Source organism: Aphelocoma coerulescens, chromosome 13 (genome assembly GCF_041296385.1).
Source record: "Aphelocoma coerulescens isolate FSJ_1873_10779 chromosome 13, UR_Acoe_1.0, whole genome shotgun sequence".
In the NCBI taxonomy this organism is placed as follows: Eukaryota; Metazoa; Chordata; class Aves; order Passeriformes; family Corvidae; genus Aphelocoma; species Aphelocoma coerulescens.
The window spans coordinates 18,557,105-18,581,768 of NC_091027.1; the positions used below are offsets into that span (position 1 = coordinate 18,557,105).

The 24,664-nt window shown below is 46.3% G+C and overlaps 1 protein-coding gene across 6 annotated transcripts in view; it reads left to right on the top strand.

The window, feature by feature from the left end:
- Positions 1-24,664, top strand: part of FBXW11 (F-box and WD repeat domain containing 11) — a 66,917-nt gene that overhangs the window by 37,029 nt on the left and 5,224 nt on the right. For all 6 annotated transcript variants that reach the window (XM_069028548.1, XM_069028553.1, XM_069028549.1 and 3 more), the window contains 11 exons: positions 110-172; positions 1,240-1,465; positions 6,964-7,150; positions 7,923-8,013; positions 18,585-18,722; positions 19,276-19,394; positions 19,920-20,169; positions 21,253-21,371; positions 21,899-22,009; positions 22,541-22,619; positions 24,035-24,223. In XM_069028548.1, the coding sequence (XP_068884649.1) occupies positions 110-172; positions 1,240-1,465; positions 6,964-7,150; positions 7,923-8,013; positions 18,585-18,722; positions 19,276-19,394; positions 19,920-20,169; positions 21,253-21,371; positions 21,899-22,009; positions 22,541-22,619; positions 24,035-24,196 (1,545 nt within the window). In that variant the 3' untranslated portion in view covers positions 24,197-24,223. The remainder of the gene's footprint in view (positions 1-109; positions 173-1,239; positions 1,466-6,963; positions 7,151-7,922; positions 8,014-18,584; positions 18,723-19,275; positions 19,395-19,919; positions 20,170-21,252; positions 21,372-21,898; positions 22,010-22,540; positions 22,620-24,034; positions 24,224-24,664) is intronic.

Consider the following 24,664-nt stretch of genomic DNA (forward strand, 5'->3'; position numbering starts at 1 on the left):
GGGAAAATGAATTTTATCCGTTCAACTGATTTGCTTTTTTGTAATGCTTGTAGAGCAAGAAATTGTCACAGAGTAAAAAGCTGAAGTAATGTTTGTTCTTTTTTTCCAGAACACGTCAGTAATGGAGGATCAGAATGAAGATGAGTCTCCAAAGAAAAATACCCTGTGGCAGGTAGGACTAACATGGATGTAGAAGGAGAGGTGCCAGGAGTTTGTGTGTTCCCGCTTTTGAGAAATGTCCAAATCTCGGGTCTGCATAATCATCCTTGGATGTTGTTGGCTGTATCCTCCTAAAATTAGCTCAGCCTTCGAGTGAAGGATGACGCCAGTGGATAATCCTTGAGAAATTACCAGTTCTGCTCAGATTTTGGAGTTTGTGCTGACCTTGGAAGGACAATGCTGCGTCAAAGGATCCTTGGGAATAAAGTTCGTTTGTATTTCTGAGCATGTGACTGTTGTTTTAGAAGAGAAGTTCAGCATGGCAAGGAGTCACAACCCGTTTGCTTTGAAGAAGTTTGGGAATATTTCAGAGCTGCCACTTGCTCCTCAGCAGCCCCTTGGCCTCCTGAGGGGCTCAGAGGAGCTGGCATCACTCTGAGGCTGTTCTCACTAATTAGCAGTGACTCCTGCCGGGGCGTTCTTGGGGCATCCTGATGTGGAGCTGAAGCTCCCAGGATTTTAATGAGGGGTTTATGTGGATGTCCCAAACATTGACAGGAGCTGTTCCCCAAAAACAAACCAAGCCCTTGATTCTCAGTTTTCATTTATGGACAACCAGTGCAACACTGACATAAGAGTCTCGAATTCTTGTGTTAATTAGCATATTTATATCCAACGTTATCTCTTATTTTAACTGCCAGAACCTGAGCAAAACATTTGTGGAGACAAACTTCAGTGTGCCCAGAAACCACTGTTTTGAGCTGGGAAAGGCAGTTGTAAAAACAGTTAAGTTCCTTGCAGTTTAAATGGTAAGAGGTGTAAGGGAAGAATTCAAGACTTGCAGAGTAAAAAGTAATTTAGGAGCGGTCTATGAAAGACTTTGAAAAGTCTTTGAAATTTATCTGATGTAGCTCGTATCTTGAAGAACGTGTTTTAAAATTTACCTTGATTATTTCTTTGCATCTTCTTACACTTTCTTCCTTGAGAGAGTTTTTATTAAACTGTTCCTGTAGTTTATATATAATTACCAATATTTAAACATATACTAACATATCAATAATGTTCCTTTTCCAACCCCAGATAAGTAATGGAACTTCATCTGTGATTGTCTCAAGAAAAAGACCATCGGAAGGAAACTACGAAAAGGAAAAAGACTTGTGTATAAAATATTTTGACCAGTGGTCTGAATCAGATCAAGTGGAATTTGTGGAACACCTCATTTCCCGAATGTGTCACTATCAGCATGGACATATTAACTCTTACCTGAAGCCCATGTTACAGCGGGACTTCATCACTGCGCTGCCAGGTAAATGAAGGGCACGGAGCAAGGGTTTGCTCTGGGCTCTGGGAGCATCCTCCAGATTTCCATTGTCCCTTACAGATACAGTGCTGCTTCTGGTGCAGAGAGGGGCAGCAGGGTGGCTGAATCCCTTCTGTGATTAATTGAATTGGCCACTGGATGCCAGTGTTGTTCCACGTTAAAATAGTTGGACTGGTGTATCCCAAAGAATTTCTGCTGGAATTGGAACTGAGTTGTCACAGAAGTTGTGTATCTGCAAGCTTTGGTCTAAACTCTTTTTTCATACAAACCCCATAGGTACAGAAAATACTGCCAGAGGTATTGTAGTTTAGGAAGTCTTACATTTTAATGTTGTTCTGAGTTTCTGCTTAGGTGAGTGCATCTAGTTTGTCTACTCTTGTTGCTGACCTAAGAGCAAAAACACTTGGGGATTTTTATTGTGTTGTCCAGCCCTGATTCTTCCTTTCAGTTACTCAAAACAACTTCTGACACCCAGAAGTGTCACCCTGTGTTGGTGTGTTCAGATATGAAATCTGTTTTTACACTTGCTCTATGCATTTTTTCACAAGTGGATATATGGAATCTCTAGGTTGTAATCTGCTGCTAAGTTGTATTTATTTTTCCATTAATTTTTGGAAGAAATTGTATCTCTGGATTTTTGCTGCTGGGAACAGTTGATTCATTGGATTCTTGGAAAGGGACGTGTGTGGGCATTGTTTGCAGGGTGGGAAATAAGCTTGGGATAAGGGGTCAGTGTGTTCTGCGTGCCACTGGCAGCACAGGGGCACAGCTTCACCCTGCAGTGTGTGAGCAGCCTGGGGTGTTGTCCCAGGAATGCCAGGACAACGCTGAGCACTGAGGGTGGAAGAGGAGGCGATGCAAATCCTAAAAGGAGTTGGAAACTGATAGTTTTTCGTGCACAGGGAATACTGAAGTAAAGTCTCTGTAAAGGTTGGTGGTACTGATGCTCTTGTAGCCGTGGTGTGTTTGGGTGGGGGCCTTCCTGGTGTGTGGGACAGGATCTGCTTCCATGTCAGGGGGTCCTGGTCTCTGTGCTGCTGCAGTTTCACAAAACCTGGAGAATTCAACTTTTGGAGGTGCTGGGGGGGATTTTGGCTCCTCTTTCAAACATGGTTAAAAAGGGCAAAGTCCATGGAGGGGAATGAGGAACATAGAGCAGGGCAGAGGAAGTGATAGGGAATTTATATATGCTCTGTTTTCTTAAAAAAGAAGCTTATAAAATGTGCAAGAGGGCTCTGAAAGGGAGGAGTGTCCTTTCTCGCACATCTCTGGTTCACAGGAGTGGCTTTAGAGAACACTGAGCTTGTCTGGCCACACAGGAAAATGTGCTCCTCGTTTCCTGGGCAGAGCTGTCTCCTGCAGGGACTGTGGCTGTTCCTTCCAGCTTGATCTCAAAATACTGAATGCTGATTTCTCTGGGGAGTACCTGGGATTTACTGAAAATCAAGTCATGGGGATCACATTAGGGTTGTCATTAGGGTTGGAAAATCCCTCCCAGCCCATCGAGGCCAAGCTGTTGTGCCTGGTCCCCACCTTGTCCCCAGCCCAGAGCACCGAGTGCCACCTCCAGCCCTTCCTTGGGCACCTCCAGGGATGGGCACTCCAAACCTCCCTGGGCAGCCCCTGCCAAGGCCTGAGCACCCTTTCCATGGGGAAATTCCTGCTGCTGTCCACCCTGAGCCTCCCCTGGCCCAGCCTGAGGCCGTTCCCTCTCCTCCTGTCCCTGTTCCCTGGGAGCAGAGCCCGACCCCCCCGGCTGCCCCCTCCTGTCAGGGACTTGTGCAGAGCCACAAGGTCCCCCCTGAGCCTCCTTTGCTCCAGGCTCAGCCCCTTTCCCAGCTCCCTCAGCTGCTCCTCCTAGGACTGACTCTCCAGACCCTTCATGTGCAAGTCTGATCTTCAAGTATAATTCTATTTTGTTTGCTTTTATACCTCAGGGCTGATACAGAATTGTACAGATCTTTCATGTTATGTATTTCTGCCTAAGAAAATTTTGGGAGCTTTATAAGATGACAGGCGTTTACACCACGTTTGTATATATCGAAATACATCTTTACAACTTCTGGTGCTTTTTTCCAATGTAAATACTGGGAATTGTTCCCATATTCAGCCTTCCTTGAAGGTGCTGTGGCGTGCAAAGAACATCTGTCTAAATTTATCCAGGAACTTAATCTGAGCTGACTGAATTCAATCCCGTGTTGGGCTGCAGTCACATTAAAGGGTAGCAGTGGAGTACCACTCTCAGGCACTTGGAGGGATTTTTGGGGTCATCCTCTGCAGGGCCAGGAGCTGGAATTGATGATCCCGGTGGGTCCCTTCCAGCTCAGGATGTTCCATGATGCCTTTTTAAAAGATGGGTTCACTTGTCTTAAAGAAATCAAATTCTTTTGTTTTAAACAGAAGTAGTTCTTGCTCGCTGCTGTCCTGACCAATTTTACACCTGTGAGAATGTAGGAAAAATGGAAGAAGAGTTGATGGACTCTGACTTCCCTTGTTTCCAGTGACAGAGTGGTAGCTGTGGTGTGTTTCCTGATCTAAGTGACTGTTTTGTATCTAATGTTGATCACATTTAGAGAGCTGACATCTCACATTTGGGTCTTATTTTCATACAAAGTGATATTTATACATGGACCTTTGAAATTCCTGTGAATTTTAACTGTTCAAATTTATTATTGAAATTCAACCAAACCTTCAGCTGGTCCCTCTAATCAACACCAGCTCTTTTCCACCATTTTCTGTAAAACTGCAAAGAGAACCCAGAGAGATGGGTGTCATGTTTTCCTTTGAAAAGTCTACCAGGAGATGTCAAATTCATTTTGCTTCAGAAAATGAATAGATTTTAGTACCTAGTTCAGAAACTTTCTAAAACAAATCACTGTCTTTTAATGTAAAATAGGGATATGCAGCTATTTCAGGCCTTAATGTGTCTTAAACTTAGTCCTGCATGTTGTCTGACATAAATCTAGTGGGCCTGTCCTTTGTATCTGTGCTTTGGACCTGTTCTTGCTATGTTAATTAGGGTAAATATTTGACTTGACATCTCTTTTGAATATAGCAATTTAAATCTGTGCACTTTGCTAGCAGTGGAACTCTTAAGAACAGATTCGATGGCAGAACAAAACATTTGTGTGTTCTCAGTGTGGGACTTTGGAGGCGCTCTGTGTGTTCACAGAAGATGAGATTGGCAGATTGTAACATCAGAAAAGAGTTTGTGACTCATTAAAAATCTGGTTTTAACTGTGGTCAGTGTTATACAGCATTGTGACAGTTGGGCATCTTGATAAAGAAAGGGCTTTTGCCTAATAATTCCCAGTTGATGCTTAAGGCTCAGTGAGATCCTGGATCACAGTGGGCAGGCTGTGTGTGCCAGGAGGGCACGGTGGGCACAGCCCCACAGTGACAGCACACGAGTGGGAGCTGCTCTGGGGTGTGGGAGCTGAGTGCAGTGAAATGAGTAAGACTTACATGTATTGGTTTCTGCTTTCTGCTGCTGTTCAGTTTTATGAAGGCCATGTGAAATTCAGTGTGCAATGGAGGACTGTATGAAGAGTTTCTTAATGCTTTAAAAAAATAACAGTATCCCTTTGATTTGTCAGGACTATTTGAAGCCTAAAGTGGGCTGTCATGAGATAAAGTGGAAAATTTAAAAGGTCGTCATCTCCTGGTTTGAAAGATTTTTTTCATGCTTGGCCAAGGGGTGTATGTTACTCATGAAAATGAAGTTGTTCAGCATCTCAGATTCAGGAGAGTTTTGTGGAAAGCCAAATTGCAGGTCCTTTGAAATCAGGAACAGACTTAGCAGTGACTTTTCATGGGACCGATGATGCAGTGGTTGGAATGTGAATAAGAAAAGTTTGGTTGCTATTTTAAATTCAGTTCAAGTTCATTATCTAAGTGGTTTCTGTGTATGAACCTTTACTCAACAGCAATCCCATTTTTAAGTCAGGCCCCCTGAGCAGGAGACGAGGTCTGGGCAAGGGGCAAACCTTGTGCAGTGTCCCACCTGCTTTGTGTCCTGAGAGGTCTGTGCTGGCAGCTCAGCACGTTTGTTGTGGTGCTTACTCATCCTGAAAGCTCCTGAATGAGTACCCAGTGCTTTGGAGAAGTATTGACTGAGTTAGGAAATCAGATATTGCAGCACAGAGTCCTGGATCAGTGGGCCACACCCCAGTCCTGACATGTTTCAGGGGTGGTGAGTGCATTTCAGACATAAATCCAACCTTACTGTGATCTAAAAGGATCATGGGGGTTGTCAAGCTGCTTCTGGGGTCTTCATAGGGGATGTCTGTGTGTCCTCAGTCCCCTGATAATGGGCTCTGAGCACCTGGTCTGGAGGTGCAGATTAAAGGATTAAAGGAAGGATGGATTAAATAGGAAAGATGTCCTTGCAGGAAAGTGTCTGCAGAATCTCTGCTCACACTTTCCCTGCTCTGTCTGTACTTCTGTGGAGTCCTGTCTGTGCTAAGTTGAATTCTCTATTGTTACATATGAGGGAAGAGTCAAAGAATCAGTATTTTAACCTTTTATTGCTGCTGCTTAGTAAAGCAGTGCCTGAAGACAACCATCTTTTGGGATTGTGTGCTCAGGAGGAAAAGGATTCTGTGCCCACAAGTAGCAACATACTTTCTCCTGCTTGTACATTCTGTTGAATTTTGGTTTTATAGAACCACACAGACTGGTTTGGGTTGGAAGGGACCTTAAAGCCCATCTTGTTTCTCCCCCCTGCCATGGGCAGGGACACCTTCCACCATCCCAGGGTGCTCCAAGCCCCGTTCAGCCTGGCCTTGGGCACTGCCAGGGATCCAGGGGCAGCCACAGCTTCTCTGGGCACCCTGTGCCAGGGCCTGCCCACCCTCCCAGGGAACAATTTCTCTCCAATATTCCGTCTAACTGTGCCCTCTGGCAGTGAAGCCATTCCCCCTTTTCCTGGCACTCGAAGTTCCTGATGCAGAGGAACTTTCTTGTAGCCCTTTCAGACACTGGAAGGGGCTCTGAGGTCTCCACACAACCTTCCCCTCTCCAGATTGAACATTCCCAGCTCTCCCAGCCTGGCTCCATAGGGGATCTGCTCCAGTCCCTGTAGCAACTCCATGGCCTCCTCTGGACTTGCTCCAACAGTTCCATGTCCTTATGTTGGAGGCACCAGAGCTGTGATCCCTGCTCCAGGTGGGATCTCAGGAGAGCAGAGTGCAGGGGACAATCCCCTCCCTGGGCCTACCCACACTGCTTTTGCTGCTCTGTTGTGCTGATTCTCCTTCCAAGGAAGAAGGAAGGTCCAACAGCCAGAGCAGAGCAGGAAAGGCCCAAAACCTTGGAGATACTTTGGTGTATCTGTATGCACTCACCTGTAACCAGTGCCTTTACCAATGACAGTGTTCTCATGTTCCTGCAGTGCCTTGAAACTCTGGATTGTCAATGTCTCGCAAGGCTGGTTTGGTTGTTCTCTGTGCCCCGACTGACTGGTTGCCTTCATTTCTTTGTAGAGCAAGGCTTAGATCACATAGCAGAAAACATCCTTTCGTATCTCGATGCCAGATCCCTGTGTGCAGCAGAGCTGGTGTGCAAGGAATGGCAGAGAGTCATCTCGGAGGGAATGCTATGGAAAAAGCTCATTGAGAGAATGGTACGCACAGACCCGCTCTGGAAGGGGCTCTCAGAGAGGAGGGGTTGGTAAGTACCTGAACTCACCTTGTGCACTGTTCTCCTTACAAATTCCCTCAGAATGAGCTCTGCCCAAAGCAAGTTTATAGTGAGTGGGTATTGCTGAGCTCCTGGTCTCTGCTGGGGCTGGAGGCCAGAGCTGTCAGCTCCCCTTTCTGCTCTGGCTTTGTCCCTGTCCTTTTGTGCTCCCATGTCTGTCACCATTTTTTCTTGCTTGAGTGTGTGCAAATTTGGAATTTCAGGTTTGCAGGGAGAACTAACAATTCCATCAAGTCTCAAAAAACATCTGCAGGGCTTTTTCTCAAGTGAAATATTTCCAATTCAGCTTTTTTTTTCTTTTTTTCCCCCCCTTAAAATGTAAAGTAGCAGCTTGGGCTGCAGAAGGCTCTCAAAGAGAAACCGTTGCTTTTTGTGGCAATGGAGTTTTCCTGTCCTTCCCAAGATTCTGGAGGGCTGTTCTGCTTCAGAAACCTGTTTCCCTGTGCTCTCTAGTGGTGTGCCTGAGCAAAGGCATGTACAGAGCAAGGGGATGGCACCCTGCTGCCTGGAGATGTTGTGGAGCAGGGAATCAGAACTGGAAAACACTGTTATCTTTTTAACCTTGGACAGCTTAAATATTTGTCAAATCGCAAAGTCACAAGGGTTGTAATAGTGATACTAAAAATTCTTCCAAGTGTTTCTGAGAATATGTGCTCAGGGTTTGTTCTGGGCAGGCTTTTCATTCCTGTGAAGTTTGGATTCTTTGTGGTACTCTGAAAACTTTGTTTTTTCTTCTTTCTAGGGATCAGTACCTGTTTAAAAACAGACCAACAGATGGGCCCCCCAATTCATTTTACAGGTCCTTATACCCAAAGATAATCCAGGATATAGAGGTAGGTGTTCTGGTCTGTCCTATCTGCAGGACAGATAATGGTGCTGATTTTGGAGTTCCACAAAGTGGTGATTGTTGGAGCAGTGAATCTGTGTCACTGCTGCTCTTGGGATGATGTAAAAAACACGCTCAGCAACTCCCTGCCACAGGAGGTGCAGTAGTTTAAGTGTTAACACCATCCTTTTTGCATTTGAAGAGTTTTGGAACTCTTCTGAGACTCTGGATTTTAATAAAATAGCAGGTTTAGGACACAGTAGTCCAAGATAATTCCATGTACTGCTGAATGTTCAATATATTGGCCACAGTCACTTGGAAGGTGATCTGAGGTTGATCCCTTAAACACCAATTAGTTAAAATGTGACTTACTACTTCTAAAGCAGTGACTGACTGCTGCAAATACAGTTTGGTCCCCATATGGGGTTTTTCCTCTCTCCAGTGGTTTGATGGGAACAATAATCAGTCCTATGATGATGAACCCACAGGGGCATCAGTGGTAAAGAAGCTTCAGATGTAAAATTTTGCTTATCTTGTTTTGAGGTTTACAGAGCTGAGCTTGCTTGGTGGTTTTGAAATATTTCTGACAAATCAGGATCATCCCAGTGTTCTGCCAGCAGGAGAAAATGTGTCTTGATGTGTTTGCTGTACCCACCACAAAGCTCTGAAGTTACACCACAGACTGTCATGGATTTATTTCAGGATGGGAAATTATTGGTCTGAAATTCATTAGTGGGGAAGTGTGTTCTGATGTTGAAGGCAGATGTGAGCTAATGGAATCACTACAGAATGGCTAATGGCAATTTGTGGTGCATGGCACTCAGGAAACAAAATTATCCCGAACTCTGAACCCAGCTGTAAAATGGTTCTGCTGGCAGCCATAATGTACTTTCCAAATACCTTTTAATAAAGCTTGCTACATTGTTTATAGGCATTTAAAGATAAAGAACTGAGCATGAAATGCACCCTAGGCAAAATATGACCAAACTTGATATTCACCTGTGAGCTGAATGATCTGCTTTGTTGTTTGAGGGAAGATGTATTTTCCCTGTAGGGAAGGAGAGTGATGCTGCGGTGATAAGAAGCCTGTAGGACTAAGAGCTTTTAGGGTGATATTTTCCTGGTTTCTGCACAATTCTGGCCTAGTTCTGTAAAGAAAACGGGCAAAAAGCAGCATGAAAACCTTTGCAAAGAACACTAGAACAGTTTGGTGTTACTGTAACTCAGACTTTCAGTGTTATTCTTCTGGATCTCATTTGCGTAAGTGGAACATTTGTGTAGACATTGTTGTAACTAGAGATGGAAGGACTCCTTGAAGGTGTTCTGAGGGCTTTCTAAGGCCTTTTGAATTATCCCAATCTGCTCTTTAATGCTTTGATTCTTTACTTGCTGTAGATTTGCTTTCCAGTGCACAGAAACAGAGCTTCTGAATTGAATACTTCTTGCTAGGATGAAACAAGTAGGAAAAAACCAAACCCCTTGTGCTTCTCTCATCCCCAATATCAATAATAAATATAAAGAAATTGTTAGTCTTTGAATAGCTGAGAGTGGGAAAAGAGTAGGTCATTAAAAATGTAGTAATGAGCATGTTTCTTAAAACGAAATCCTAAATTTCATTACATTAACAATAAATTTTTTAAACCTCAAATTAAGAGACAAATTTGCACTGTGCAGCCTGATAGCAAGAGCTCATCCATTCAAAATGGATACAAAACACATTGGTGCTTGCAAGTCAAGAGACCCAGACTTCCAAGCCTCCTTTGAACCTTTAGTTTCTCTGAGTTTTAGCTCATGGCTGTTTATTTTCCATTCAGTGAGGCTCAGGTGGCTGCTTGTGGGGCTGTAGGATGTGCAGTCAGGGCTTGTCCCGGGCTGTGGGGTGGAGCTGGAGCCCAACCTCAGGCATTAAAAACCACCCTGAGGTATGAGCCTGGGAATGAGCACACGGTGAACAGGGAGCTGTTGCCGTGGTCTCTGCCCATTCCAGGCTGCCTGGCAATCCAGCTGCTGCTGCCTGTGCTTCCTGTGCTTTCGATCTCATGCTTGTGTCCTTAAGGCTGTTAAATATTCCTGGCCGTGCCGGGAGCTCCGGGGTGGCTCAGGTGGAGCAGGGAAGCAGAATCAGGGCTGTGAGGGAAAATCCTCTGTACTTCTCTACCTTCCCTTCCATGCTTGGCTACAGTCCCATGAACAGCAGCTTGAGTCTTCAGTAGCTGTCAGTCCCTTGGGGTAGAATTGAGGGTGGTGGCAATGACCTTCCCACCATCCACGGCCGGTGCGCACTTGGGAAGGGCAGGAAACCTGGAATCAGCCAGCACCTGTTGGCTCTGGGCTCCTGCCTCTGCACGTCCCTGGAGCAGGAGGAAGGGGAGCTTCTCTTTGCCCAAATCCAGGAAAGAAATGCATCTTTTTCCAGCCTTCCAGAGGGGAGAAGTGTGTGTTTGAAAAGCAGTTGTTAGTTCCAGAGTCACCAGTGCTCCGTTGGCGTGGGCAGCGCATTTCCTGCTCCCGGTTCCTCGGAACTGCTGGGCTGGAAGGAAGGCAGGAGAGCAGGACAGAGGGATTGTGCCACAGCAGGTTTTTCCCTGCTTACATATTCCCTCCAAGTTCTCTGAAATATTGCTGTTTGCAGAGGGGTTGGTGTTTGTGCTAATAGTCAAGGGCCCAATAATTCTTCCACTTCCAAAAGTCTATTAGAATTTTTCAAATAAATCACCCTTTAAAGTACTTTTCACAAATTGGTTCCCTAAAGGGCTGTCAAAAGAAGCTTTTAACACTGTTCAAAATGTAGAGAGTGAGTACCAATAACAACCAAACTTAGCTTTAAGATTAACTTTCTCCTCCTTTTCCTGTTTTGAAGCCTGAAGTTGCTCTCCACAGTTTTGTACTTTCCCCATTCTCCCATGTTTCACAGCAATGTGCAGAAGCTCTTAAATAAGACTTTCATCTTAGCTGTGATGAAGAATATTTTGTCTCTGAATACCAAAATATTTTTTCTTCAAATATTTGCCTGGATCTTTAATAAGATCTTTCTGTTTCTGTCAGAGGGTCAGAGTTCAGGGAGCCATATTAGCATTTATAGAATTATATACCTGTTGTTAAAAACAAATCCAAAGGATTTGATTTTTTTAATACAGTAAAATATATCTGATGTAGCACAAAAATCTTGTCAGTTGGTATTTTACCACAAAGATTAACCAAATTCTGCTAGATTGTTTCCAAGGGTGAGAGTTAGGAATTTACTGCAGCTGGTGCTAAATTGGGTTGTGGGCAGAGATAAGCTCAAAGTGGAATGTGCTCTCTGACTGTCAGAATTTGAAAAATAATCCCAAACCTGAATTAACAATTGGAAGGAAAAATGAGGAATGATAAACAGCAAATTTGAATTCTTTCCCTTGGGCTCTACTTGTGGGTCAAAAGTTCATGCAACCACAGAGTGGTGGTAGCTGAAGGTAACACAGGCAGGGATTTGGCAGAGGGAGCTTCCCTTGCCTCTCCAGAAATGTTGTGGTGCCAGTGTGTGTTTATTTCATGCCAAACACATTTTAGGAACATAGTGTCACTTCTGAAGTCATTGGATTTGAAAATAAGAGGACATTCAGAGATCTGAAACCAAATTCTTGGAAAGAGATGGTTACTCTCCACCTCCACTGTGAAGCCAAATATTTAATTAGATTTAGTTTCACAAGAGGTGGTCCAGTTCCTCCAAATGTCTCCAAGTCACATGTTGAACTGCCAGGGTTCTTTAGGAGCTTTTTTAAAGGGAAAACCTATTTGGATTTGGGGGGGTTATCCTAGAAAACTGGACTTGGTTTGAGAGCTTGTTTGTGGAGAGCCCGGCTGGAGCGGGGTGTCCTGTGTGGGGTCGGCTGTTCCGCAGGCACAGTGCCAGGCTGGGAAGTTTAATCCTGCTGATTCCAGAACCCCAAGTCCCTGGAATTTTTCCATATTATTTGTGAAGCTCAGCCAACTATTGTGTTGTCCCCTCAGGATTAGCACAGGTATCTATTTCTGGTGATGAGTTGAGAAGACTTTATTTCCTAAATGTTCCCCTTATCTTGAGGCACATGGTGAGTGCCCTCAGCTTGTTTCCATGGAGACTTGGGTCCACCTAATTAAGATCAGAATTAAAATGTGGTTTTTCTGAAGACTTGAGGAAAATGTGGTGCCTGGCCATCAGATAAACACTCTGTGTTCTTCTGATTTCTGAAAAAGTTCAGGTTTTAGGACTGGAACTGAAATTTTAAAGCCTTGGGACAGTTTGAAAAGGGGAAAAAGTCAGTTCTTGCCCTAAGTCCCTGCCTGCATTGGGAGATGATTGTTTATGAAAGTTGCAGGGTATAATTTCTGAGGGAAATGGGTTTGTTTAGTACTGCTCTAATTATGATGCTGGAGAAATTCTATGTGCATGTGTGGGGAGAATTGGTCAGCATTATATGCCTAGAAATTTTTTCAGCCAGCCTTTGAAATCTCTATTCCACAGGCACTTTCCAAAAAGCATTTCTTAAAAATGAAGCTGGCCAAGGAAAGGGGAGGCTTTGGAGCAGGAGGGACCAAGTTCTTGTGGTGCATGGCACAGATTTCAGCTCTCTCCTCTGAGGAGGGCAGAACTCCCCTTTCAGCTGCCCCAACCACGGGGTGGGGCCCTGGCTTGGCTCCTTTGGTTGCCTTTGCCCACATTACTCCTGCTTTTTAACACAAATGGGCTGGAGAGCAGCCCCTGGAAAGGGACCTGGGGGTCCTGGTCCATGGCCAGTTGGATCTGAGTCAGCAGTGCCCTGGAGCCAGGAGGGACATCCCTGTCCTGGGGACATCAGGCTGGGCCAGGGAGGGATTGTCCCACTCTGCTCTGGGCTGGGGCAGCCTCACCTCCAGTGCTGGGGCACTTTGGTTGCCACAACATCAGAGAGATCCAAAGCTGCTCCAGAGCGTCCAAAGGAGGGAGCCGGGGCTGGGGAAGGGTCTGGAGGGGCCACCCGAGGAGCGGCTGAGGGCACTGGGCTGGTCCAGCTGCAGCAGAGGAGCTGAGGGCAGAGCTCCCCGGGGCTGCAGCTCCTGCCCAGGGCAGCGCAGGGACAGCTCCGAGCTCTGCTCCTGGGCCAGGGACAGCACCCAGGGAGCGGCTGGAGCTGGGCCAGGGCAGGCTCAGGCTGGAGAGCAGGGAAAGGTTCTTCCCCAGAGGGTGCCGGGCACTGCCCAGGCTCCCCAGGGAATGGGCACGGCCCCGAGGCTGCCAGAGCTCCCAGGGGTGCACAGGGTGGGGGTGCTGGGGTGTCTGTGCAGGGCCAGGAGCTGGATCGATGATCCTTGTTGGTCCCTTGTAACTGAGGATACTCAGTGACTGTGTGAACTTTGTACTTTCCATGGTGGTGTGCATAAACTGAGTTACTGTCTCCAATGAAACTAAAAAGGTACAATAATTTTGATTTTCAGCAGCATTATTGTGGTCAGGTGAGGTATACAGTCAGATGCACGTGTCTCTAAAGTGCCTCAGAGGACCTTCAGCTCTTTTCGTTGTTACTGGCTTGTATTTTTAAGATTCCCTCTCCAGGTCTGGCAGTTACAGCAGTTACTTCTCCATTGCTTTGGTGTAAGCAGGAATCCATTTAAGGTCTGTATGTATTGATGTTGCACCTGTAACATAAAAGCTTGACATTTTAGTCTTAAGTGTGGTGGAAATCAGTGGAAATGAAGATCTTCTGAGAGAAAACCAGGCAGAGCCATCAGGGTGTGTTACTGTGATCGTGGCAGCTGCAGGGATGGAAAAGATGCTGCCCTGGAATCCCTTTGGGCTCCTGTGCTTTGAGGCTGTGTTTGCAGAGGGGCTTGGTGCCCAGGACAGACCTTTCAGGGAAGAGCAGCTTGGTCCTTCTGCATCCTCCTGTTCCAGGACTCCTCAGTGGGAGTTGAGTGGATTCTTTACTCGTTACCTGGGGAAGCAGAACAGCTCATGTCAGCTCAGGCTGGCCAGCACAGCCTCCAGAGACAGAAGCACAGGGACAGGGTGCAGCTGCGCTTGGGGTCATCCCTGTCTCTCATGCCCTTCCTCAGTGGTGTGTTGTGCCTCCCTCAGCACATCAGGCATTCCCAGCACCCTGGGCAGTGAGACAGTCCCAATGCTGTTGACAGTCCCTGAGTGACTGTTCTTTGGGTCTGAGAGTGCAGTTCATGTTGCCTTTTTTATCTGGTTCGCCTAAGGTGTCTAACAGCATTTTGACACTTGGAGAACACAACTGCCTTTTCCTCAGGCTTGGTTCCATGGTCAGTATTACACTGTCAGCTTTCTCCCAGAGTCACTCCTATATCCTTGCTTTTCAGTGGGCTTTGATGCAGTTTCTCCAAGCCTGCTCTTCCTCTGTAAGGCATCAGCATATTCCACTGCCCAGACTGATCTCACTCAGCACTGCAAGGTCGATCTGTGCTTTTAAAGTGGGGCTTTAGAAGGGGATCAGCAAAGCTGCAGCAAGGGACAGAGCACAGGGGTGGTTGTACCTGGTGGCCTTTGGGCAGCTCCGTACTTAGAGCATCAGTCCCATGCAGAGAGGGGTCACACTCCTCAGTTTGTATTGTCACATCTGGATCTTACCTAAGCAGCTGAAAACATCAGGAACTTTTGGTCTTGAGTTCTGCTGAGAAACTTGCTAGGAAAAGCTTCTGTTTCCTTTTGGTCTAGAGTTGTTTGGGTTTCTGGACTTCGCTGTTTATGCTTTGCTGAGTCCAGCCAGAAAGGCACTTCTCTGCAGAGTCCTGGGGAGCAGCCCGAGCCCTCGAGGAAATTAACATCTCACAGCCTTTCTTCTTCAGGCTGATGCAGACACTTATGAAAACTCTTTGCCCCTCACTGTCTCTCAGCAGTTTGGAGCCCCAGCAGTGAATTCCAGAGTCAAGCCAGGATCTGGGGAATCCTTCTTCAAGAGCTTGATGCTGCTTTTTCCTCCTAATAGACTTCAGAGTGTCCAAGAGAGGAAAGACCTCGAGGGTGCAGAGAACCTCATGCCATGGCCAATCTGTCATTTTGTCTTTGCTTATCAAACCCTCTTAACTTCATCATGAATGAATTATTAAGCTCTCTCTACCCTGGTGACACAAGTTCATTTATTTGTGCCTTCCCTCTGCCACAGTCAGGAGGGATTTTCCTTTTTCCCTTTGAAGAAAGCATGAGAAGAACAAAGGGTTGGATTTTCGTGGCCTAATGCGTCAGGAGAAATCCCTACATACGTAACAAATGTGGATGTTCCTTTTGCTTTTCCCTGCCCCCCTTGTCCTGTAGGAGAATTGTGTATTCAGAGGGAACAGAAACTCCTTGGTTTATGGGATTAAGATAAACCCACTTACTCTGCAATAACATTCACAAGGAAAAAAATTCAGTTGTTAGCCAAGGAGCTGAACATAGTGTACATTATCCAATGGGAAAAAAAACCCCTGTTCCTAGTAGATTATCCTTAACACTTCCAATGTATAGTTAGTGTTCCAGCTGTTAATCCAGATGAATTGCATTTTTTTCACTGTGCATCTTTGCACCAGTGAACGTATTCTGGCATGGTCAAGGCTTGGCTATACCTCTACATCTTAGACTATTTTCTATTTGTACTTTTCTCACGAAATGCTTTCTTTTCTTTCAGTCCATTTGTGCACCACTTCAGCTGCCAAATGGCTCTCCTGCTGTGGCAAATGCTTTGGCAAATGCTTAGTTTTTTGTCCCTTGTATGTCCAGATTTTGTTGGTTGTGCAGCATTTGTGAGCTCCTCGCTGCTGTTGCTCTGGTGAGCTTTTAGGAGAGCGTGAGAAACTGTGGGTGTGAACTCGGGAGACTGTTCTGCTTTTAACTGGGAAACCTGAGTTCAGAGGCAGAGGAGACTTTTGAAGGGATCGGTAGAGAATGCAGTAGTGGGTGTTGGATATATTGGTGTTGGTTTGGAACCACAGATACGCAAATAAACTGGGATTCTTCAGCCCTCACTCCCTGGTGCTTGTGAGAGTCCATAAGCACAGTGATCTCACCCCTCATACCTGCTGTCCTCCCTGCTCGGTGTATCCAGTTAGGATATCTCCTGGCAGGAGGATGAAGACTTTCTCTCACTGCACCATGGAGCAACAACCAGAAATGCCCTACAGCAGAAGCTTTTGTATGGTTGCCAATTCTGCATTAACCATGTTCCTCTCGGAGGGTCCTCCAGTTGCCCACCCACTCAGTCTGTTCAGTCATCTCAAATGTTATTTCTCTGGATGTGCACATCTGGTTTCACTCTGCTGCCCAGGGAAGTGCTGCTGTACATTCTGTGTGTCGTGGCTGCTTTCCCAGCATCCCAGGAATTAAGGCAGCGTGAGGGGATTTTACAAGTTCTCCAAAAACAGGCACTATTTTCCCACAGTAGCCACAGCACATAATGGCTACATGGAATGAAATCTACTCACAGAAGTGAAGTGTGCACCTGTATGTGACTTACTGCCCTCACAGAGATAACACGAGACTTCAGTTGCCTTTATCTGAAGTCAGCATTTTCTTGTGGGGAGCAGCTGAAGTAGCTTCCTATAGTGAACCTGTGAGAATTGAGCCAGCTCGTGTCCTGAGTGCCTGGTGAGCACACTTCTGCTGCGGGCTGCTCTGTGTGGGAAGCTGTGACCAGCAGCATTTGTGATTTGTGGGGTTCCCAAGGTGTTCTGGAGCTGTTGGGAGTGGCTGTCGCAGGAAGCTGAAGGGTGGAAGTGCTCCTGGGGAGTTTGAGCACTCCCGGCTCCTCTGGCACATGCTTGGTGTGACTGCTTAGTGCAGAGCTGTCCAAGAACAGGGCTTTGGGGAAGCTCTCCCTTAAGACTATTCAGAACATAAATAGGCTCTAAAACTACTGAAATTGGCCATCTGGGATCTCTGATGCTTTATCTCCTCTGTCTCCAATGTTACTGTTGCACGTTTAAATCTGCTGCCTTCGGATCTGTAATTGTACTGGTTCCTGCTGTTAATGCCTGCAGTCCTCTCCTGTTTCTGAGGGTCAGAGCAGTTGATGAGCTGCAGTCCTGCTCTCCTAGCCCAGATGAGATAAAGCTTGGGAATTGCCTGTCCTTCCCCCTCCAAGCCTGCATTCCATGCTGAGCAAGGAGAGTGATGAGCTGAGCTGTTCCCTCCAAGGCTGACCCAGAGCAGTGTCAGGTTTGAGCCCAGGTCCCAGTGTGACAATCAGCAGGGCACTGGCTGGCTGGGACAGCTTATCCCAAACCGACGCCCTCACTGTCCTGATTTCATTGGCTTCCCCACCAGATTGGAAGGGAATGAGAGGGGATGAGTGACCTGTCAGCTGCTTCTCTAGAAGGATCTCTTAGCATTTATGATTTAGACAAATTCCTGGGGCACATCAGGTTTGTATTAGGACTGGGTATAATTCTCTCCAAATTTCATAATGGGAGATAATTGAAGGAGCACACACATGGAAAACAAAGTGGAAAGACAGTTTTCCTTTGAAGCAGACATGTTTTCCTAGAATTGGGATGTCACAGTCACACTCCACTTCTGTCTTTACTGAGGGTTCAGTCAATTTTAGTCTTGGAGGAGTTGCAGAGGTGCCTGCTACTGCTTTGGAAGTTAGGATTATATAATAAATATGCTTTTCCAAGCAAATTGACAGTCTGTCAGCTTCTGCCCAGGTTTCCATGCAGTGTTTGGGAAGAATCTCAGGGAAACAGCTAAACAGATGGCTTGTTCTGGTGCCTGTACTGGAAGGTGAAAGCATCCCAGCCTGCCCACGTGCTGCAGGTGTTGGCCTGGGGTTCTGGGCACAGATTCTCTTATGGTTGAGTTAGGATCTTCCTGTCCAAAACCCTACATTTCTTTGAACCCAGCATCGGTTTTCCAACAAGGAATAAAGCTGATTAAGACCTGAAAATCATGCTGGTTCTGCTGTGAAATAGTTTGCAGCTTTTTAAGGCACATCAGGTCTCTTTCCTTAAAAATATCTCTCAGAATCAAAATGTTGAGAATTACCCTTCCACAGATTTTAACTGGGGGGAGGAAAGCAGGTTTGGGTTATTTGAAACCTTATAGTTCCTGTAAGCTTTATTTTTATTGGGGTTTTAGGTACTTTCAGGAGGGTTTTGTATCTCAAACCCCTTTCCAAGGTGTGTAACTATGATTTATGGGTGATATGGCTGGGTAGGGGAAGGGAAGGCCCAAGAAATCCCTTCACCCACGTGTTGGACTCAGCAGTTCTGTAATGTTGGTCACTCAGGTGAGGCTGGACATGTGAGCTCCTGGTTTCATCTTTGCTGCTTTTGTTGGTTGGTCGCATAAATATGGGGGGAACCAAAGGGTTCTGGAATGTATCTCTGTAATGGCTCCTTGGGAAATTCTTATTAGGGTTGGTTGACCATGATTTCCTCCATAAACACAGCCTTTGTCATGACAAATTACACAAATGCTAATTCTAATTCATTGTGGTTTGTGTGTATTTATTGGGAGCAGGAGAAGATATTTGTTTTATATCCTTCAGATTCAAGGATGGTGTGTGCAAAAGTGGGAAGCTGGTGGGGTGTGGGACAGTCCTGCTCCAGCCTCAGGCCCAACTCCTGTTTTTGCCCTCTGGTCAGACTATAGAATCCAACTGGAGGTGTGGGAGGCACAACTTGCAAAGGATCCAGTGCCGCTCCGAGAACAGCAAAGGGGTCTACTGTTTACAGTATGATGATGAGAAGATCATCAGTGGCCTACGAGATAACTCCATTAAGGTGAGCACTTCTCTTTGTCCTTTCCCTGCAGGTGAGTGGGCTCTGCCCTGGGGAGCTGCCTGTGCTTCCTTGGTGTCTCTTGATGGGACTGTGTGTGTGTGTGGTTGGTGAGAGTGGGATGTCTGAGCCTGGCAAAGTCTCACCTGCACTCTGCTCTGGAAGCTTGGGGCACTGCCAGGGATCCCTTCCACTGACTGCAAAGATGTGCCTGGAAATCAGTGTTCCCACAGGAGGGGGGAGGTCTCTGTGCTGTTGTCTCTGGCTGTGGCTGTTTGATTGCCAGGAGTTTGCTTCCATGCTCATCCTCCCTGGCACTCCTTTGGCCAGACAGGATTTGATCTCCTCATGAGGGCTGGTTATTTTACTGTTCTCTCAAAAACTTATATCAAAACTTCCTTAAGCTAAAGGGAAGGACAAGGCCCACTGATGGGACAGACTCACAACTCATGGAAGTCTCTGGTTTTCCTCCCTTCTTTGTAGCTGTGACAATGTTCAAGTCTTGGATCTGTGTTCTTGATGTTGCTAAACCATTTACCTTTCTTGTTTCTAACAGATTTGGGACAAAACAAGCTTGGAATGTTTGAAAGTATTAACGGGACATACTGGCTCAGTTCTTTGTCTGCAATATGATGAAAGAGTTATTGTAACTGGATCTTCAGATTCTACAGTGAGGTGAGTGTTCTTGCACAGAAATAATTTGAATATCAGGTCTGGGAATATTTCCAATAATCTCTAAATATCAGAAAACATCCCTAAGATGAAGGTGATATTTGTATTCCAGAAGCAAGATATTCATACTTTGCAAAGCATCATACTAAATAATTTTTTTTTCCAAATCTATTTTGTTCTTTTAGCATTAGGAATCTTGAAGGAATATGACCTAAGGGATTCAAGGCGTATCCTGAAGTTTTGGAGTGGCTGATGGCCAACTATACAATAATTTCTTTAGTTAGGGTCTCCCTCTGACATCTTGTAGTTGTGACTGTTACTGAGAGGGTGTTCAGTACCCAGGAGCACTGCCTGACTGCAGTTCTGCTGGCACTGAGGACACTTCCAGCACCATCTTCCTGCCTTCCCCAAGCCCTGCCAGGGCTTAGCCAGCCAGAGCTCTCCCTTAGAGACCAGAGCAGGCTTGTGCATGTTCATACCCTGCAGAGCCATCAGCTTCCCTCGGGATAACACTGTTCTCTCCCGCAGAGTCTGGGATGTAAATACAGGTGAAGTTCTGAACACGCTGATCCACCACAACGAGGCTGTGCTCCATTTGAGGTTCAGCAATGGGCTGATGGTGACGTGCTCCAAGGACAGGTCCATCGCCGTGTGGGACATGGCCTCCCCCACGGACATCACCCTGCGCCGCGTCCTGGTGGGACACCGGGCTGCGGTCAACGTGGTGGACTTCGATGACAAGTACATCGTGTCAGCCTCGGGGGACAGGACCATCAAGGCAAGTGGCACAGCTCTGCTCCAGGGCCGTGTGGCTCCCAAGGAAAGACTTGGAGCAGCTGAGGGGTTCAGGAGCAGTTCTGGCCCTGCGCCTTTCTGGTGTCTCTCAGGGAGCAGCGTCCTCTCGCTGGCTGCTGGTGACTTTGGGCACACAGCTGCACTGGAATTCTTGCACATGGCTTCTGTTGTACAGCTGCAGAAAAGCAAAGCCCATTTGCTGTTTGAACTCTTAGTCTCGAGATCAGTTGCTCTGTTAAATGTGGTACATCCTGTGCCTTTTTGCAGTGGTATTTTTAATTTCACGTGGCAGTTCTGTCCAGACGTGAAATTCCTCAGCAGTGCCTTTCCTCACCACGCCTTCCCAGCAGCTCAGCCAGGCTGTGCCATGTCTGAAGGATTCAGAGGCTGGATTTGAAGGCTGTTAACATACCAGAAGATTTGAGTTACCCAGAGTGCACTAATATAACAAAGGCATTTCCACCCTGCCCTCTCTGAACCAGAGCTGCCTTAGCCTGGGCCAAGAAGTTCTTGGCAGTTCCATGTCCAAATCTCTGCCAGAGATCCTGCTGCACTGTGTTGCAAAATGAGCCACTTGATACTCTGCATTACGACTTCAATTACAGTTCATTAAAAATGGGCAAAGTTGATTGAATCCTTTAATGTTAAGACCAAGCTTAAAGGCCACGTTCGGACCTTCTCTTACTAAAAGCTCCCTAGTAATTTCTTTGGTAAAAGATGTGAGAGTTTTGCATTTGATAACTCCATTCTTAAAAATGATTCTTAACTTTCCAAGTGTAATCAAATTTTTGAAATCGTTTGGAGCAGTCTCTGCCACCTGAAAATATTTTATATACGCCCCCCAGCTCTTCTCAGTGCCACAGCAGTGCCTGTGGCTCTGTCACTGCTGGGTCCCCACTGGGGCCCAGGCCCTGCTCTTTGCTTCTAAAGATGCTCTGTGGGTTTTCACTGCTCTGTCCAGCAGTGCTCAGCCTCAGGCCTTTCTGTCTGTGAATTCATAGTGGCTTCTCCTGCACTGCAGAAGCCTTGTTTGGTGCAGCTCTCAGGGTTTGTCCCGTGTCCCCAGGTGTGGAGCACCAGCACGTGCGAGTTTGTGCGGACCCTGAACGGGCACAAGCGCGGCATCGCCTGCCTGCAGTACCGGGACCGGCTCGTGGTCAGTGGCTCCTCGGACAACACCATCAGGTGGGTGCCACGAGCTGCTGGCCCTGTGTAACAGGGGCCTTCTGACCTGCAAACAGGATTTCCCTGTGCTTGGATGCTGGCAAAACTTCCTTGGCATGGCTTGCCATTGGAGCAGATGGTTTATGAATGGGGCTCACCTTAGTGTGGGAGCAAACATTTCACAACCCTGGGAAAGAGTGGGACACTCAGGTTTCAAAGTGAACAAAGCCTCTTATCTGCTGCTATATCACCATGTCTTCTGCTGGGAGAGATGGGGAAGACATTAATCTCTGGCTTTCTTATTTTCTGAACTTCTAATCAATGGTTTACAGAGAATAGAAAAAACTTGTTAGAATTTCCCAGAATAACGAATATCTGAGCTTTACTTGCACGTGCTTTTGAATGTTTGCATTAATTTTGGTACATGTACTGCAGCTGCTCTGAATGACACACCTTTTTAAGCAAATTACATACCTCCCACAGCAAACCAGGCAGGAGATGCTTAACCCTGGGTGTGGGAATCAGCCTTTCTCCTGTGTTCTCCCCAGGCTCTGGGACATTGAATGTGGTGCCTGTTTAAGAGTATTAGAAGGCCACGAAGAGCTGGTTCGGTGCATCAGGTTCGACAACAAGAGGATTGTTAGTGGAGCCTACGATGGGTAGGTTTGAAAGCAGTCCAAAAAAATTTTGCTTTTCTCTTGCGGGGCTCTCAGGAGTCTTCAGACCATTTCTGTGGGGCTGAGGGCAGGAGCCCCTTCCATGAGCACCTCTGGCTTGCTCAGTGTCTGCCGTGCATTGTGAATTCATGGCAGTTACATCCACATCCAGATTCTCCATTTCTTCCTCTGCCTGGAGAGTTAGTGAAAACAATTGTGGAACTGGGTTTGTCTGTAGCCTTTTATTTGGGGTCAGTGTCTGCCTGGGGTTGGTGGGCCCAGCTTCATTCCCACATTCCAGAGGGGTTTGTGTGTGCTTTGTCAGCTTGTCTGTCACAGCCATCACAGAGCCATCACTGGAATGGCTGCTGCAAAGAAACACAAAACTACCTGGCTTTTACAAGCTCGAGCATTAGTATTTCTCACAATGTGCTTGATCCTGGGGAACTAGCTATAAGGAAAACCTGGCAAGCTTTCCAGGGCTTTGGATGTTATTTTCTATGCTTCAAAATGATTTTCTTCTCTTACTTTCAGCAAAATTAAAGTTTGGGACTTACAAGCTGCTCTTGACCCTCGTGCTCCAGCAAGTACATTATGCTTGCGTACGTTAGTGGTAAGTAAAAGTTATATAATTGGGGGTTGTCTGGGGTGTTTAGTGCATTATTGTGGGATAGGTGGGAATGCCAGGATGGTTTATGAAGTCCATAGTGCTTCAGAATGAAGAAAACTGTATTGTCATATCCTGAATGATTAGCATCTGAGCTTAAATGAAAGATCAAATTTTTCTGGTTTGAGATTCTCAGATACTCTTAAAAGAAAAAGAAATCATCATGATACTGTATCAAATCACTCTGGGTATTGGTGTGTTTCCCTAGTATCTCTGTAGGGTTGGTTTTAAATTTCCTCTTATTAAAAAGGGGGCAAGAATCTTGTGAGCCTTTCCCAAAGTTTTCTGGTAACCTTCACTTTGGAAGGAAGGGCTGGGAAGGGGGAGGAGGGGAGGCTGAGTCCAGCAGATTGCCACAGGAGCTCTCAGCCCTTCAGAGGACTGTCACATTTAAGGCTTAAGTTGCTTAAGTTATATTTTTCTTTGTAATGAAGGGTTTGGCTTGTGACAGCAGACTTAATTAAAAATAGATGGGGGAAAGAATTCCATGTTCTTTTGACCCAAATGTGTGTGGAATTTTACTTCAGGAGTCAGTTTGACAAACCTGTAGCAACTCAGAGTCCTTGACTGTAGGTGATGCACGTGCTTGGTCTTTCCAACACCTGGGGAAGTGCTTATGTGGCTGGAAATGCTTCTCCTTTTTCTTTCTTTTCACTAGTCTTGGTATAGAGATAAGATTTAACTGTTCTTTTATTTAGTTTCAGTGAAAAAGTTGTTTCTGTATTCTGTGGGTATCCTGTAGCTCAGGTTTGGAGTTTGGGATCGCTCTGCCAGCTTGGGTTAGTTCTCCAATACAGGCAGAGTCCTCACTCTAAATTTAATGAGAATGGGTAAGCAGGACTAAGGGGAGAGCCTTTTCTGGGCTTCTTGGTGCCACTTTGAGATCTGTTGGAAGAGCTGCTGGAGCTCCCCTTCTTATGGCAGTGTTTGAACTCCTGGCTAGTGTGTGAGCCCTGAGGATCCTCTCAGCAGGGTGGAGCTGTGATGTGCTCTTTTGGGGCTGCACAAAAGCAGAATCCAGCAGAGAATTCTGCAGGAGAAGGAGCCCTAGCAGAGCATCAGTGCCAGCCAGGGGCAAAAATTGCTGCTCCTTGGTGGATGGGCAGCTTCTGTCTGGAATAATCTCAGCCTGTGGCTGGGCTGGCCCCACCAAGGGAGGCTCAGGGTACAGCACTGGATTTTTTTTCTGTGAAGAATTCACATACAAAAGCAGCTTTCCTTAAATCTGTGTGTAACTATGAAGGTTTTTTAGTCACCACAGCAGAGTTTGAACACACTTTGTGTGTCCAGATAGCTGTGTGATACCAGTGCTCTGCAGTGTTTCCCTCTTGCCTTGCTGACTGCTTGCCTCTTGCCCACAGGAACATTCAGGACGTGTCTTTAGGCTCCAGTTTGATGAATTTCAGATCATTAGTAGTTCCCATGATGATACAATTCTGATTTGGGATTTCTTAAATGTGCCACCGAGTGCCCAGAACGAGACCCGCTCTCCATCTAGAACATACACCTACATCTCCAGATAACAGTCTGCACTTTACTGCCCTCAGAAGGTAAGGCTCCCTCGTTTGTTGGATCTGGGAAATGTCTGAAATGTTCCCTCTGCCTGCAGCTTGGCTTAGTTAAACAAGCTGAGGTTCTCCTTAAGAAAACAAAACCTTTTTATGCCACTCCTTTCCCTATCTAGTCTTTGTGTGGTCATGCTCCAGCATGTCCTGTTGGCTTACCCCCTTCTGTAATCCCTCCTGGTTATAACTGGGTGTTCAGGCATGTTAGAGAGCTGTCATGTATTCACAGCATCCCTGGGAATCGAGGAGGCTTGGTGTATGGCACAGGCATTCCAGCTGTGCCATGAAATTGGAGCTGTTCGGAGCTCTCCGTGTACGTGCTGGCTGTGGGGAGCTGTGGAAGGAGCAGTGCAGGGCCTCTGCAGGGATCTGAGCCTTGGGCAGCAGCAGCAGCTCCCTGAGAAGCACAAGTGGCAGGAGAAGCTC